The 17,098-nt window shown below is 46.3% G+C and overlaps 1 protein-coding gene across 1 annotated transcript in view; it reads right to left on the reverse strand.

Moving 5' to 3' along the window:
- The window catches only part of LOC129711822 (gelsolin-like), an 88,257-nt gene that overhangs the window by 41,767 nt on the left and 29,392 nt on the right, over positions 1–17,098 (reverse strand). The window contains exons 3-7 of the mRNA XM_055659758.1: positions 13,596–13,750; positions 12,241–12,402; positions 9,068–9,217; positions 7,704–7,793; positions 3,343–3,475 (exon numbers count right to left, since the gene is read on the reverse strand). Coding sequence (XP_055515733.1) covers positions 3,343–3,475; positions 7,704–7,793; positions 9,068–9,217; positions 12,241–12,402; positions 13,596–13,750 — 690 coding nt within the window. The remainder of the gene's footprint in view (positions 1–3,342; positions 3,476–7,703; positions 7,794–9,067; positions 9,218–12,240; positions 12,403–13,595; positions 13,751–17,098) is intronic.

A 17,098-nucleotide genomic window follows, 5' to 3' on the forward strand; every position in this document is an offset into this window, starting at 1 on the left:
CCAGGAAGACACATCCAGTGAGGAGTGGCTGAGGTACAAGTGGAGGTGGCACTAGGTTTGCCCATTGCCCCCCAAGACCTCAACCTGTGTCCAGGCAGCAACGTGCAAGATTAACAGTAGGTCATGAGACATTATTTACATCGTTTATTTTTACATATTTAATTTATTATAAATTAAACAAATACAATTCTTATTTGATTATATTTAAAATATTTACATAGTTCGGTATTTGACGAGGTTCTATACGGGAGGCTGGTCCAGAGATTAAGGCACAAGCTGGCTATCTGGATCCAAAACAGGATTGGTGGCAAGAGGCAGCGGTGAATTGTTTAGGTATGTTGTAAAACGTACCTGAAGCGTAGCTGAAAATCTGTCCTAGCCCGTGTGCGTGATTTTGGCGTCGTTTAGAGGGGGGCGGGTTTAAAATGCGATGTTCCCTAGGCTGTTCAAATCGAGGATGGTCAGCCTAGTTAATTATTAACGAAAAACGCTGGAAGATTCCGTCGCTTGAGCTATTTTTAGTTTTAATGGGGTTTTTTAATTGTTATAGTAGGTTAAAAATTAACCTCTAAACCCGCGACCGCCGACAACGGGCCGGATCTCATACAGGGGACAACGGAAGGTAGGTTGTTTATTTTTACGTTAAAAAGCGCTTCTTAAGATCCCTTTATCCAAAATTTAATGTTGCGAGTAGCTAATTTGGGGCCCATTATATCCCGTAGTATTTTTCTGGGCATTTGGGGGCACAAATTTACCGTAATGGGAGCGTTCTAAACCAGCGCGTGCCACAGAGTTCCACAGGATTCCCCACTAGAAAGCCGATTTAAATGCCATTAATTTACAGCAATTGAACACTAAATTCCTTCCATTTGGCCTATATATTAATGACAATGAGATTTAAAAATCATGTTTTATTGTGAATTCTTTGTGAATATTATTTGGACACTTAGGCTATTTAAAAATGGTAATCATTTCTTAAGAAATGGATAGATGTTTAGATCTAGTAATTGAAGTTTGGAATTAGCTACAATTGGGTAACTAACTAACTATATGCTTTAATTTCAGGTCATCCAAGTAAGATTATTTTATATTTGTTTCAGAATGCTTCAATCTATGATAACTGAAAATTTCATTCAGTTCTCTTAATTTTTAAGAAAGTTATGGGCTTTTGACTGTCCACGATCACAGCTTTTTTGTTATGTCCATAGAAAATCAATAGGGAACAAGATGCTACTTTCTGAGTATGAGAATGGCCATACCTTTTTTAATACTTGAGATATGAAAGTGAATTAGGTGTCAAAAACTTCTTTTTATGCTTTATCTGATGGGATAAATTGCAGACTTGATTTTTGAAATCTCAAAATTTTGTAACATTGGTAAATTGTTTAGTTTAGAGATGAAAGAGGCCTTTCGGCCCAACTAATCCATGCTGACCATCGATTACCCGTTCACACTGATTCTATATTATCCAACTTTCTCATCCACTCCCTACATACTAGGGGCAATTTACCGCATGTCTTTGGGATGTGGGAAGAAGCCAGAGTTCCTGGAGGAAACCCACCTGGTCACAGGGAGAACATGCAAACTCCACACACAGACAGTACCAGAAGTCAGGATCGACCCCCGAAACGTTGCCCATTTCCTACGCCCCATAGATGACATTACAAAGCTCTGGTCAGGCCACACATGGGCAATGCTCGCAGTCTCACGGCCCACTACAGGAAGGATGTGGTTGCCATGGAGATTCACCAGCATACTGCCTGCTTGGTACCCTTGGTTACAGGGGGGGGGGGGGAAGATGATCGCTTATAATGGACTAATTTTCCCAGGCCAAATGGTGACCTTGAGAGACCGCGATGACATATGCCATCCAGATTTAACACACATACACACGCATCATTAAGGTCGCTGACAGTGATGCAGGTCATCGAGTTATACAACGAGATACAGAAATAGATGGAGAAATGGCAGTAGTTTAATCCAAGCAAGTGGAACTCTGGAGAGATTAAATAGAAAACTCCTTTAGGAAACGTTTCTCCGTCCACACTGCCTAACATCGTGGTGCTGGTGGGCCCTTTGTTAGGGATCGACTATGGTAACTCCAAACACCACGATCATGGGAGCCTCGATCGCCCTGTTCCAGGGACTTTGATCGCTGACGGAGAGAGCTTCGATTGCCCCGACCGCAAATGTTTTGATCACCCCGAGCGCGGGAGAAAAGTAGGAAGAAGGTTATTTACCTTCCATCACAGTGGGGGAATGTGAAGTCTCTGGAAAAACAAGATTTACGTGCTGCCTGCGCTGGTGAGGACGGAGAGGGAGTGCCGTGAGTGCCGTGATCTCGGTGTTTGCGGGGACATCGCTCCATGAGGACCCGTAGTCTGGTGCGAGTGTAGACGGCTTTCTGACTGTTCAGGCAGACTGGGACTGCAGAGATAGTGACAGCGGTCGGTACAACTCTGGTCACATCACGGTGAAGGAGTATGTGTGTGGCCCGGACATTGAACTGATAGCTGTGGTTCTCCGCTTACGCTGTGTGCCCTGGGGCTTCTCACACGCCACTGTGGTGGCTGTTTATGTTTAATCTTTATGTAGTTTTGTATCTTGTTGCTTTTTTTGATGTGACTATGGTAAATCAAATTTCATTGTACCTCGGTACACGTGACAATAAAGGACCATTGAACCACTGCGCTAGCCACTTGGAGGTGCAGGGAATAGAGGGATATGGATCATGTAAAGGTATAGGAGATCAGTTTAACTTGGTATCACGTCCAGTATTGACATTGTGGGCCAAAGGGCCCTTTCCTGTGCTCTCTTCAATGGATAATGCACAAAACATAGTTTGTCTACTGGATCTCTGCAACATGATAATAAGCCATTAATTCCTATTAATGACCCACTCAATTTAAAATATACAGTACAATAAGTTTACCAGAGAGCCTGACAAGTTTCAGGGCAATGTGAAACATCACCTTGCGAGCCACGAGCAATACCATTGGAAAAATCAAACTGCAGAGTTTCACAGTATCTGTACCTACAAGCTTCTTCCCACAACCAAAATCTCCAAAACCATTCCCATACTCCGGAATACTAACACTGCGTAGCAGGTTAAAACTTGCACCTCACATGGACCAAACACTGAATGGGGCAGAGTGATGAGATGATATCCAGCTTCTTAAGCAAGGAACTGGCAAGATTTTCTGCATTGGGAACCAGAAACAATTGCAGGCAACTAACAGTTTGATGTAGTAGACGTTTGATGTGCCTGGACCAAAACCAGGCTGCACTTTTGCATCCAGAGTTACATTTTGTAGCACGACCAGTTGCTGAAGTGATTCTAACCTTTCCACACAAAGATCTTCCCGTTCGATCCGTTGTCCAGGATGAAGCAGTCCTCAGATTGCAACGTGCCCTGTTTGAAGGGGTTTTCTGCAGACACCAGGGAAATACTAATTCCTCCAGAAGCATTTGAAACCTGAACAGAAAGACAACGAATATTGGTCAGTAGACACCAAGTATTTCACTAGCCGTTGAGATTCGATATGTCGATGAATATTCTCTAGAACATCCACAGGTGGAGCAGTCGTGCTTATATTGTCTGGTTCGTCAGGACCGAAGAAGATTGAAAATTGGTGGACATTGCCCAGTCCATCACGGGTGCTGACCTACATGGGTCGTCTGTATAAAATCCAGGTTATGAAAGTCATCAGGATGTAAGCTATTGACTCTAACTTGTCATGGAGCCCAGGCAGACATCTAATACCCACGCTCAGCCACTCAAGAGGCTCTAAATCTCCAAGTCTACACAGTGTGGTCCACAGATCACTACTCCAGTCAGAACTCCATAGATACTGGGCTAAACCAGCCCATCACAATGGATGCCCACCTACAGTAGCATGGCAACAGTTTGTGCTGGAATGGAATGACTGCTATCCAGAGGGATGTTGCCTACAAACTGGTGACAGGACCTCAACCTACGCTGAAGGTGGCAGGTACAAATCAGTGCACCAAAGTCAATAGTAAAATATCTCCAAGACACCAGGATACTGAATAAAATTCAACAGGACTCAGTTAATAAACAGTGGCCGTTCTAATCACAAGCTTGAGGAGGAGTTGGGTGGGAATTTTTAGTTTAGTTTAGAGATACAGCACGGAAACAGGCCCTCCAGCCCACCGAGTCCATGCACACCAACGATCCACGCATACTATCACTATCTGACACACTAGGGACAATTTACAATTTTACTGCAGCCAATTAGCCTACAAACCTGTGTTTAAGAGGGAACTGCAGATGCTGGAGAATCGAAGGTTACACAAAAAAGCTGGAGAAACTCAGCGGGTGCAGCAGCATCTATTGAGCGAAGGAAATAGGCAACGTTTCGGGCCGAAACCCTTCTTCAGACTGATCGGGGGCGGGGGGGGGTGGGGACAAGAAAGGGAAAAGGAGGAGTAGCCCGAAGGCTGGGGGATGGGAGGAGACAGCAGGGGGGCTGAGGAAGGGGAGGAGACAGCAAGGACTAACAAAATTGGGAGAATTCGATGTTCATGCCCCCGGGGTGCAGACTCCCCAAACGGAATACGAGGTGCTGTTCCTCCAATTTACAGTGCTGCTCGCTGTGGCCATGGAGGAGACCCAGGACAGAGAGGTCGGAGACGGAGTGGGAGGGGGAGTTGAAGTGCTGAGCCACCGGGAGGTCAGCTTGGTTATTGCGGACCGAGCGGAGGTGTTCGGCGAAACGATCGCCCAACCTCCGCTTGGTCTCACCGATATAGATCTGCTGACATCTAGAGCAGCAGACGCAATAGATGAGGTTGGAAGAGATGCAGGTAAACCTCTGTCGCACCTGGAACGATTGCTTGGGTCCTTGAATGGAGTCGAGGGGGGAGGTAAAGGGACAAGTGTTGCATCTCTTGCGGTTGCAAGGGAAAGTGCCCGGGGAGGGGGTGGACCGAGAGGGAAGGGAAGAATTGACAAGGGAGTTATGGAGGGAGCGGTCTTTGCGGAAGGCAGATATGGGGGGAGATGGGAAGATGTGGCGAGTAGTGGGGTCACGTTGGAGGTGGCGAAACTGACGGAGGATTACTTTTTGTATGTGACGGCTGGTGGGGTGAAAGGTGAGGACTAGGGGGACTCGGCCCTTGTTGCGAGTGCGGGGATGGGGAGAGAGAGCAGTGTTGCGGGGTATGGAAGAGACCCTGGTGCGAGCCTCATTTATGGTGGAGGAGGGGAACCCCCGTTCCCTGAATAGTGAGGACATTTCAGATGTCCTGGTGTGGAACGCCTCATCCGTGGAGCAGATGCGGCGTAGACGGAGGAATTGGGAGTAGGGGATGGAGTCCTTACAGGAAGCAGGGTGGGAAGAAGTGTAGTCCAGATAGCCATGGGAGTCAGTGGGTTTATAGTGTATGTCGGTCAGAAAGCCTACAAACCTGTGTGTCTTTGGAATGTGGGAGAAAACCAGAGATCCTGGGGGGAAAAAAAAGCTCTAAGAATTGGGATAAAAGACAATGTCTTCCTCCAGGGAACCATGGAGAACATCGTTGAATATGGATATGGAGGTTGAGATAGATGGATTTTCAGGTGGGAAAAATACACAGTAGATTGGAGATTTGTGGGCAAGATCCATACTGGTCGTCGCTGGATCACTGGATGGGGTGGCTCAGTTCTGACCACATTCCATACACCCTCAGTAGGTATGTTACAAAACCTACCCGAATCGTCGATGAGAATCTGCCCCCAGGCCGCGTGTGTGATTTTGGCGCTTTTTAGAGGGGGCGGGTTTAAAACGCGATTTTTACTAGGCTGTTGCAATCGAAAATGTTCAGCCTAGTAAATCATTAACGGAAAATCGCTGAAAGACCCCGTCGCAAAAGGTATTATTAGTTTTTATGGCCTTGTATAATAGTTATAGTAGTTTAAAAACCACTCTTTCAACCCGCGACCTCTCGCAGCCCCAGGGTTTTATAAAGCAAACAATTAAAGGTATGTACCTTATTTTTACATTAAAAGGGGCTTCTTAAGAACCCTGTATATAAAGTTTTCTATAGCGAGTAGCTCATTTTGGGCTCTTTATATCCTGCAGTATTTTTCTGGGCATTTGAGGCCACAAATCCACTGCAATGTGAACGTTCTAAACCAGCGCGTTCACAGGATCCCACTAGAAAGCCGATTTAAATTGACTTTAATTTACAGCAATTGAACACTAAATTCCTTCAATTTGGACTATAAATTGATGTAAATGAGATTTAAAAATCATGTTTTATTGTGAATATTTTTTGGACACTTAGGCTATTTAAAAATGTTAATCACTTATTAAGAAATGGATAGATGTTTAGATCTAGTAATTGAAGTTTGAAATTAGCTACAATTGGGTAGCTAAATAATTATATGCTTTAATTTCAGGTCCTCCAAGTAAGATTATTTTATATTTGTTTCAGAATGGTTCAATCTATGATCTGAAAATTTCATTCAGTTCTCTTAATTTTTAAGAAGGTTATGGGTTTTTGACTGTCCTCGATCACAGCTTTTCTGTTATGTCCATAGAAAATTAATAGGGAACAAGATGCTAATTTCCGGGTATGAAAATGGTCATAACTTTTTTATTACTTGAGATATGAAAGTGAATTAGGTGTCAAATTAAACTTATTGTTATGCTTTATCTGATGGGATAAATTTCAGACTTGATTTTTTAAATCTCAAAATTTTGTAACATTGCTACACTCGGATCACAATGATCTACACGTCACATTGATGGGTAGACCTCCTGCTGGCTGAGAGAGTAACATCCTGTAGCCTGGTGCTGGACTGGTCAGACCAGCTGGGGCAGAGCATCACTACTCTGCCACCCTACACCAGGGGTAGTCAGACGGGCACAATGTCACACCATCCCTCGTCACAATAATCTCAGCTGATTGTCGACTCCACCCACAGGACCCCCAATGACACCTGGGTCCACCACCGATGGAGGAGGAAGAGGGGACGGGGCTGGTAGGTTCAGATCTCAACTTACGCACCCCCCCCCCCCCCCCCCATCCAGAGGCTGTGAGACTGATGACAGCCCATGGTCTGGCTACAACAGCCGACCATGAAGTCAGCCCGAGAAGCTCTCAGTGCCGTGGACTACAGGGGGAAGCCACCGAGCCCGGCCCTGCTCAGCGAACCCGGCGGACCGTGGTATGTAGCCCGCCGAGCTGACCACGCTCGGCCCCCGAAGACCAGAGCCGGCAACCACGACAGACGAGGAGGAGGGGGGGGAGGGCTTCTGGCTAGCACAAGCGAGGTGGCTGCAGCAGCTCCCCTGGGGCACACAGCCGGACATGTGGGGAGAGGAGAGGGAAAATCCACACGTCTAGGGGAAGGAGATGGCTGGAGGCCTGCAGCAGGCTGGGACTTGCCTGGAACAGGCGCCGCTCATAACCACTAAAGTGTGGACTTTCAAAATGGCGCCAAAACATGGCACCTCTTGCATGCGGGCTCTGTGCCTTATTTCTGTACAATTTACTAATCGGGGTTATGTCAATACTCTACATGGCAATACTCCACTGGACCGTTTGGAAGGAACTAATTGCACTGTGCGTTTGAACTTCACGCGTGACAATAAAGCAGCACGAATGGTTGACGGTCCGGTGGTGCAGCTGTTGCTGTTCCACTTGCTTATCCCATTCCCAACAATCTTTGTACCCATTTGAATTATGCTTCATACCTTGTACAATTTTGCCATTTTCCGATTGGATGCATCAGCTTTAATTTCATCGTCCGATCCTTCGGGCAGATCTGGCTTTGGTCCAAGAATCTTCAAAACAAAACAGTTTGGTTGTCACAAACCCAACACACTTTCAACCAGGATAACGGAGGATTTAAACCAACGGTTATGTCCCTGCATCAAGGAACCATCGCTCCAACAAGGACCCTAATCACATGGTTTACAAACCTCCTGGACTCTTGTCGAGCGTGCACACTTCCCATCAAAGGACTTTTAGAAAGGAGATGAGGAGGAATGTCTTTAGTCAGTGGTTGGTGAATCTGTGGAACTCATTGCCACAGTCGGCTGTGGAGGCCAAGTCAATGGATATTTTTAAGGTGGAGATCGACAGATTCTTGATTAGTACGGGTGTCAGGGGTGATGGGGAGAAGTCAGGAGAATGGGATGGGAGGGAAAGATAGACCAGCCATGATTGAATGACGGAGTAGACTTGATGGGCCCAAAGGCCTAATTCTGCTCCTAGAACTTATTATAAATGACAGGTGGACACTTCCTCCCACCCTGCGTGTCACAGTGCCATCGCCTCACAGCCGTAGAGAACAGGTTCAATCCTGACCTCACATGCGGTCCGTGTGTAGTCGTTATGTTCTTCCTGTCACCATGGTTTCCTCCCACATCAAGAACGTGCTAGTGAACAAGTTAATTAGCCACTGTAAATAGTGTAGGTGAGGGGAAGAATGTCAACTAGCCCCACAACGTCAGAATAATCATTAATAAATGGGACCAATGCAATGTTAGTGTAAAATAGGCAGCTGCTAGTTGACATGACTCAAGTCAAGGGTCCTATTTCCCTGACTCAGTGGTGACATCTGCTGGTACTGCAGCAAACTGCAACCCGAAAGGCCATTCTTACTACCATTACATCACACAGGAAGTGGCACGGTGATCGAGTGGCTGCCTTGCGGCGCCAGAGACCCAGGTTCGATCCCGACTACGGGTGCAGTCTGTACGGAGTTTGTACGTTCTCGGTGACTGCGTGGGTGTTATCTGGGTGCTCAGTTTCCTTCCCACACTCCAAAGATGTGCAGGTTTGCAAGTTAATTGGCTTTGTTAAAGATTGTAAATTACTCTTTTTGTGTGTGTGTGTGTGTGTGTGTGTGTGTGTGTGTGTGTGTGTGTGTGTGTGTGTGTGTGTGTGTGTGTGTGTGTGTGTGTGTGTGTTAGTGCTAGTGCACGGTGGGGGGGGGGGGGGGGGAAATCGCCGGTCGGTGTGGACTCGGTGGGTCGAAGAGTCTGTTTGTGTGCTGTTTCTCGATACTAATCTAAAGTGAGAGCTTGTGGACGTTTCGGAGAAGGATGCTCACCTCCAGCAGCCGTTCCGATTCCCTTCCTTCCTCCATCACCCTGACACGGGCACGCCCACTCCGCTCGTTGTCACGGATACCCTTGGAAATGTAGGTGGCCTTCAGCCGTTCAAACCTGTTGCACTTGGAGCCGCACCACTGCAGGACTTCCTGTGACAAGCAGCAGAAAGCAACGTTGAAAGCACCTCCATGAAGGCCAATCACACACTTCACATGTCATTAAACCATCTGTGTTGCCCGTGAAATGTCAGGATTGCAAAGGATAAAACAACATTAACCCAGCAGGGAGACCCGTGCATTTGATCAAGGCCAGAGGCTGCCCATGAGAACAATGAATATGAAAGCATACCAGTATCGGACATCAAGCTTCCTGCCATCACACCGAGCTCTGCACCTTTCACTTACACTGCTGTGGCCAGCATCATCTCCACTGATGGGCCTGCCAGCACTTTTACGACAATTACCACAGATGAGTTTTGGACTCTAGTACAAAGTCTTTCCTTGGCACCCATTCCAAGCAGTGTCTTTAACCTCAATGTAGCTCTCGTTGTGTACTTGTCCATCACAGTTGCATGTCATTGTGCATTTAGCTGGACTCAGGGAATCAAGAACCAGAGAACATAGAGTAGGTTTATGGTGAGGGAGGAAAGATTTAATATGAAGCAAAGGGACAACGTTTTCCACTCATATGGAAAGAGCAGCCAGAGGAGATAGTCGAGGCAGGTACAATAACAACAGTTAAAAGGAATATGTATGGGGACATCGATGGGAATGTGAGTGGGACTAGTGTAGATGGAGCATCTTTGCGTGGGAGAGTCGGGCTGAAGGTGGAATATATCAGGGGAGGGCTAAATAACGAGCGCTGGCAGACGCACTCTCTCAACAGATGGCACAATTTCCTTATACAAGTAATTTCAGATGTGGGGGAAGTTGACATGTAGAAGGAAATTTGCCACTTTCAATGTGTGCAGAAACTGCCCCTGGGCACAGGGCTTTGTGCCAGTTCAGGCCACCACTAAACAGGACCAAGGCGCAGTGTAAATGAACGAACAGCATCATTAGGGGTGGCACAGTAGCACAGCTGTAGAGTTGCTGCCTTACAGCACTTGCTGCACCAGAGACCCGGGTTCGATCCTGACTATGGGTGCTATCTGTACCGAGTTTGTACTTTCTCTCGTGACCGTGTGAGTTTTCTCCGGGTGCTCTGATTTCCTCCCACACTCCCAAAAAGACATACAGGTTTGTAGGTTAATTGGCTTGGTACAAGTGTAAAAACATTGTCCCTAGTGTGTGTAGGGTAGTGTTAATGTGTGGGGATCACTGGTCGGTTTGGTCTCGTTGGGCCAAAGGGCCCGTTTCCATGCTATATCTCGGAACTAAATTAAAACCAAACCACTCAGAGACTGCTGCAGTGCATTCACTCCATGGTCTCTCTGAAGGTGGGAAGAGTCAACAACAACCACCAGCACCAACATTACTCAACCTTTCAATAATCATGCTTTTACAAACCATTCAGAACCAAGGGATTAGGATCTGCTGCCAAAAATAAAGAAAATACTTTCCCCTCTCCCCACTGTCCAATTAACACTGTCCACAGGGGCAGTTATCACCACTGCAACACTTATTTTGACAACTATTTCTAACATCATTTTTTTTTAATCTATCTGGTGCAATTGTAATCAACAGCAAGTAACTGCAGTGTACACCAGTTTATGCATTTCAGGTGTTGACCTGTAACATTTAACGAGGATGCGACCTAGCCTTGAGGGCCTGAGCTATAGGGAGAGGTTGGGCAGGCTAGGACTTTATTCCTTGGAGCACAGGATAATGAGGGGTGATCTTACGGAGGTGTACAAGATCATGAGGAGAATTGATAGGGTTCAGAGATAATGGAAAATACACAGTAAATGCACAGCATTTATCCAGGACAGTAGAATCAAGAACCCTAGGACAAGGGTGGATGGCTAGAGGAGTAAAATTTAATACGGACCCGGGGGCAAATCTTCCACTCACCAGAGGATGGAAGTGGAACAAGCTGTCAGAGGAAGCTAGATATGCAAGTGTTCTCCAGACATGCTGCCTGACCCATTGAGATACTGCAACACTTGATGTCAGAGGAAGTAATTGAGACATGCGGACAGCAACATGGAAAGGCTCAGAGGAATGTGGGCCAGACGTGGACATAACGGGACTAGCTTAGATGGGCCCGCTTGGTCGTTGGCAGGGATGAGTTGGGTCTGTTTCCGTGCTGTACGACTCCATACACAAGGTGTAGACCACTCGGCCCCTCATGTCTTCTTTGCCATTCAATAAGAAAACTCGCCACAGCTTTGTGCATTACTTTGTATCTCTGAAACACGCTAGATATCCCAAGAGCTGACGTCCATCTTGAAGTTATTCCGTGAATGTGTCTCCACTTTTAGGTAGAAAAATCAAGGTTTATCACATCTGGGCAAAGAAATTCCTGGTGTTATTTGACAAGCAGAGTCCTTGTTTTAAGGCAGATTGCCGGTTCCAGAGTTCCCAGCCAGAAGAGACTACAGCTCTGTATCTGCAGCCAGCCAAGCCCCCTTCAGCTTATACTAAAGAGGAACTGCAGATGCTGGCTTACACCAGAGATAGACATAAAATGCTGGGAGCAACTCACTGGGTCAGGCAGCATCCCAGGGGAACACGGATAGGCAACGTTTCGGGTCAGAACACTTGTTCAGACTCTTAAAACCCATTAAGATTGTGTATGTTTTGTTTCAGACATTTGGAATGATTTGGCAAAAAGAGGAATTACTGTGTTATGGCACCAGTTAAACGATGCTGTATAACCATTCACGTTCAAGACAGATACCTGAAGAGAATGCTTTGGGAGCAGACAAAATGTGTAGGAAGGGATTGCAGATGTGGTTTACACTGAAGACAAACACAAAGTGCTGGAGCTGAAAAAACATCACCCAGTATTTTTCTCCAGAGATGCTGCCTGGCCCGCTGAGGTACTCCAGCATTTTGTGCCCATCTTTGGAAACAGACACTGGCTACATGTACTTGGAATCAGTCCCTCTTCACAGTCCACCTGCAGAATACAAGTGACTTGTGATGTTTCCATGGGTAATTAAAACGCACAGTTCCTGGCTTGGTTACCAAGCAACACCAGGCATCTGCTGAGAGGGTTTAGGACTCACATCTCCCAGGTCAATGATGAAGCAGTCTCCAGAGTTGAAGCTATCCCACGCCAAGGGGACCTCGATCGCTCTCACCGTCCTGCGGCCCTTTAGATGGAGGCATCGCTGCACCGTCACCTCATTGGGCACCACGTGGGATAATCCAGATGCAACTCCACCAGCCTGCAGCAGACACAGCAGCACACAGTCGCATTTAATGCATCAAAACATCCCTTTGTAAAACAGGTTGTGTCTAACACCCAACAGCTACCACGCTGAAGAACTTTTACTAGTTGCGTGGCTCCCAATGTTTTTTTATGACAACTGAGGCAACTAGCACACAAGGTGCACTTGTAGTTGTGTTGGAGATTTTAAATAGTCTTGCATTTAAAGCACCATTCTATCCAGGCCTTTCACTATTCTGTAAGTTTCAATGATGTTCCCCCTATCCTTCTAAACAGCAGTGAGTACATGCCCAGTGCTATCAAACACTCATCATATGTTAACCCAATCATTCCTGGGATCATTCTCATAAACCTCCTCTGGATCCTTTATCTGCCAGCACATCCTTCCTCAGATTATTGGGCCCAAAACTGCTCACGACTCCAAATGCAGTCTGACCAGTGCCTACTAAAGGCCCCAGCAATACATCCCTGTTTTATATGTGTGTTTCTATACACAGTTCTGGCTGGCAGGGTAGAAGGGGTGGGGGTGGGGTGGGGGGAGATGAGAGACTGCCCAGAACAATCAAGGCTAGTGGCCCATGGGTCAAATCTGCCTGCCGCACCTTGCCTGCACTCAGTCTCCACCATGGGTCATGAACACAGAAGAGTAGAACAGGCACTTGGGCCCCACAAAGTCTATGTTGAACATGGTGCCGGCTTAATCTAATCTCATCTACCTGCACGCGATCCCTACCCCTCCGCAACCACGCGCCTATCCAGAAGTCTCTCAGAATGCCACTGTTGTACCTGCGCCACCACTACCATCCTTGGCAGCAGGCACCAGGCACCCGCGCACGTCCTTAAACATAGCCCCTCGCACCTGAAAATGATGCCCTCCTGTTTTTGACATTTCCACCCTGAGAACAAGGTTCACTTTACCCTGCCTGTGCCTCTTAACTTTATACACTTCCATCAGATCTCTCCTCAACCCCCGACCTCCAGAGGAAACAATCCAGGTTTGTCCAACTTCTCCCTTTACCCAGGACCTTCCAGTCCGGGCACCGTCCAGGTAAACATCTTCTCCAATGTCTCCAGATCATTAGGGAAACAAGGAGGCTTTGCCTTTTCTCCATTACTCCCAGCTGACAGATATAACGGAGCAAAGGGAACGTGCCCATGTGCAGCTGCTGAGCTTCACCAACATGCCCTCACCTTGTACTTGAGGCCTTGCTTGAAGTTGCCCAGGAAGACATTGGACTCGTGGCCCTGAACCTCGCGGTACTGGACAGGGATCCCATCGAGATAGTCATCCATCTGCACCGTGAAGATAGCAGCCGCCCCCTTCTCATCCTGGGAACACGAGTCTCCTGCTCAACACAAAGGGATTTAAACAGAAACACACACACATTACTGGAAGGACGTGGAGTGCAGGGAAGGCTTATTTACCAGAATGATGTTGAAACAAAGAACTGCTAATACCGATTCACACCTAAAGACTCTAAATGTTTTGTTTATAGTCATGGATACGGAGGTACATCATAAAGCTGTGTTGCATGTTATCCAGTCAGCAAACACACTGTACATGATTACAATCTAGCTGTCCAGTGTACAGCCACAGGATAATAGGTTTAACATTCATCCTGTATCCTGTATCCGTACACTGGACAGTTTGATTGGAATTATGTACAGCATTTTTGCCAACTGGATAATAACATGCAACAAAGTTGTTCATTGTACAATTAGTGCAAGATGTAGTCCATTACAGATAGTGCAAAGGTCTCCAATGAGGTAGATGGGAGGTTGGGACTCCAACTGGTGATAGGATTGTCCAGTTGCCTGATGGCAGCTGGGAAGAAACTGTCCCCGAATCTGGAGATACGAGATTTCAAACTTCTGTACCTCTTGCCTGATGGGAGAGGGGAGAAGATGGAGTGACCAGGTGCGGCTAGTCCTTGATCATGCTGGAGTAACTCAGCGGGTTAGGCAGCATCGCTGGAGAACATGGGCAGGTGACGTTCCAAGTCTAGATCCTACAATCAGACTGAAGAAGAGTCCCAAACCGAAACATCAGGTATCCATGTTCTCCAGAGGTGCTGCTTGACCAGCTGAGTCACTCCAGCATGTTGTGCCCGTACTAATTGGATGCCTGGATTAGGAGGTATTAGCTACAGAAAGAGGTTGGACAAACTGATTGGAGGTTTTCGGGAGACCTGATAGACGTATATAAAATGATGAGAAGCAGAGATAGAGTTGACAGTCAGGACACTTTCCCCAGTCCAACACTAGAGGGCATAGCTTTAAAGGCATGAGAGGCAACGTTAAAAGGAGAGGTGCAGCTCAGAGGGTGGCGAGTGCCTGGAACATGCTGCCAGGGGGTGGTGGTTGAAGCCAATATGTTTGTGGTATGCAAGATACTCTTGGGTAGGTATGTGAATATGTTGGGAGTGGAGGGATATGGATCATGTACAGGTTGATGTGATGGTCTTGGCATCATGTTCGACACACATAGTGGGCCCAAGGGCCTGTTCCTGTGCTGTACTGTTCCACGTTCTGTATTCAAAGGGCATTTTTCATACGAGGGCTTGATACATAAAATAACTAGATACGATTGTGAAGAAAAGAAAACCACAAGAAATAGTCGGACAGCTCTTTCAAAAAGAACCATGCACGCCTGGCTGGCTGCCAACGTCTCAATAATTAATGGCCTGGTGCATTCCTGCAGCGTTACATGGTCTTAAAGTAATGTCTAGTGGGAACAAGCAGAGGAATGTACGATAGTGTAAATGTACTAATATTAACGGAAAATTACAGCCCAAATTATTATGTTTACTTTTGTCATGTCTGCCAAGATAATAGTGTGTTAGTTTTGCCATCCAGATGAATCACCCACACACGATTACCACCCAACCACACAACATGTTGTGCAAAAGGAAAAACAGAACAGTGTACAATAGTGTTACGGCTACAGAGAAAGTGCTGGTGAAAAAAGTGCAAGACATGCAAGGAGGTAGATGGGGGGGGAAATTGGGAATATCCTTAGTTTATAAGAGGTGAAGAATCTGATTACTGTGGGGAAGCAACGGTCTTTAATTATACAAAAAACACAGAGGAAAATGGTTAAAGTAAAAACACAATCAAGGCATTCAGAATGAGGAAAGCATGGTTATGGTAATTAAAATATGCAGCATATCTTTAAAGAGACATAACATTCTAGATGTCAATGCAACTCATTTCCGACATATCTACAGAGTGCTGACTTTGTGGGGCTGTACAGTCATGGTTGTGAGACAAGAAGGTGACACTGCTGCGGCCACTGAGGGAGGGACGGAAGCATTCACAAGGCTGGAGCAAGCGATGGTCGCATCCATATTGCATGGGAATGTTGGGGGCAAATCTTGGTCAGACTAGAGACAGACCTCTATTCTCTTGCCAAGGCAAAGCATAATCTCCTGCTAAGAATACCTGCTCATTACTAAACTTAGTTTATTGTCATGTGTATATAGGCACAGTGGAACATATAGTTTATATTAACAGTGAAAAGCTTTTGTTGCAAGCACACCAATCAGTGGAAACAAGACATGATTACAATAGAGCCGTCCACAGTGTACAGATACAAGATAAAGGGAATAATGTTTAGTGTAAGATAAAGTCCAATTAAAGATAGTTCCACCTTTTCTTCTCAAAGCAAGAAGTTGATCCACAAGAGCGGCATCCATCCCCCATAGATATACTAGTGTAGGAAACGTGCACCCGTCATTAAATTAATAAAGTTGCCTTGATGTGAAGAAACAAAGGGGTAGAGATGCTTAATGCAGGGTTGGTCAAGCAAGGAAATTTATTTCAATGAGTGTACTCAGAATTTTCCAACATAATAGGGCACGTGTGTCAATGTCACAGAGCACTGTAACAGGCCCTTCAGCCCAACTACCCCAGCCAACCAAGATACCACATCTAAGAAGGGTCTCGATTCAAAACGTCACCTATTCCTTCTGTCCAGCGATGCTGCCTGCCCCGCTGAGTTACTCCAGCTTTGTGTCTAGCTACTCCATCAAAGCTCAGCCTATAGCCTTTGGAACCTTTCCTATCCACGTACCTGTCCAAGTGCCTTTTAAAAGCTGTTTATACTACTTGCCTCAACTACCTCCTCTGGCAGCTTGTTCCATAAACTCACCACCCTCGCTATGAAAATGTTGTCCCTCAGGTTCCTTTATATCTTTCCCGCTCACCTTAAACCCATGTCTCCTGGTTCTAGATTGTCCTACTCTGGGTACATTCACCCTGTGGAACAGAAGGTCATCAACATCTTAAAACCTAAAGTGTGTGTACTTGCTGGAGCTTAGAAGAATGAGGGGGAACCACATTGAAATGTACTGAAGTGAAAGGCTTGGATAGGGTGGATGTTTCCACTAGTGGGAGAGTCTAGGACTAGAGGTCACAGCCTCAGAATTAACGGACGTTCCTTTAGGAAGATGAGGAGGAATTTCTTTATCCAGGGGGGGTGAATCTGTGGAATTCTTTGCCACAGATGGCTGTGGAGGCCAAGTTTAATGGATATTTTTAAGGTAGAGAGACCGATTCTTGATTAGTATGGGTGTCGGAGGTTATGGGGGAAGAAGGCAGGAGAATGGGGTTAGGAAGGAGATATAGATCAGCCATGATTGAATAGCGGAGTAGGACATGATGGGCTGAATGGCCCAATTTTGCTCCCATCACTA

This window comes from Leucoraja erinacea, chromosome 31, assembly GCF_028641065.1.
Source record: "Leucoraja erinacea ecotype New England chromosome 31, Leri_hhj_1, whole genome shotgun sequence".
In the NCBI taxonomy this organism is placed as follows: domain Eukaryota; kingdom Metazoa; phylum Chordata; class Chondrichthyes; order Rajiformes; family Rajidae; genus Leucoraja; species Leucoraja erinaceus.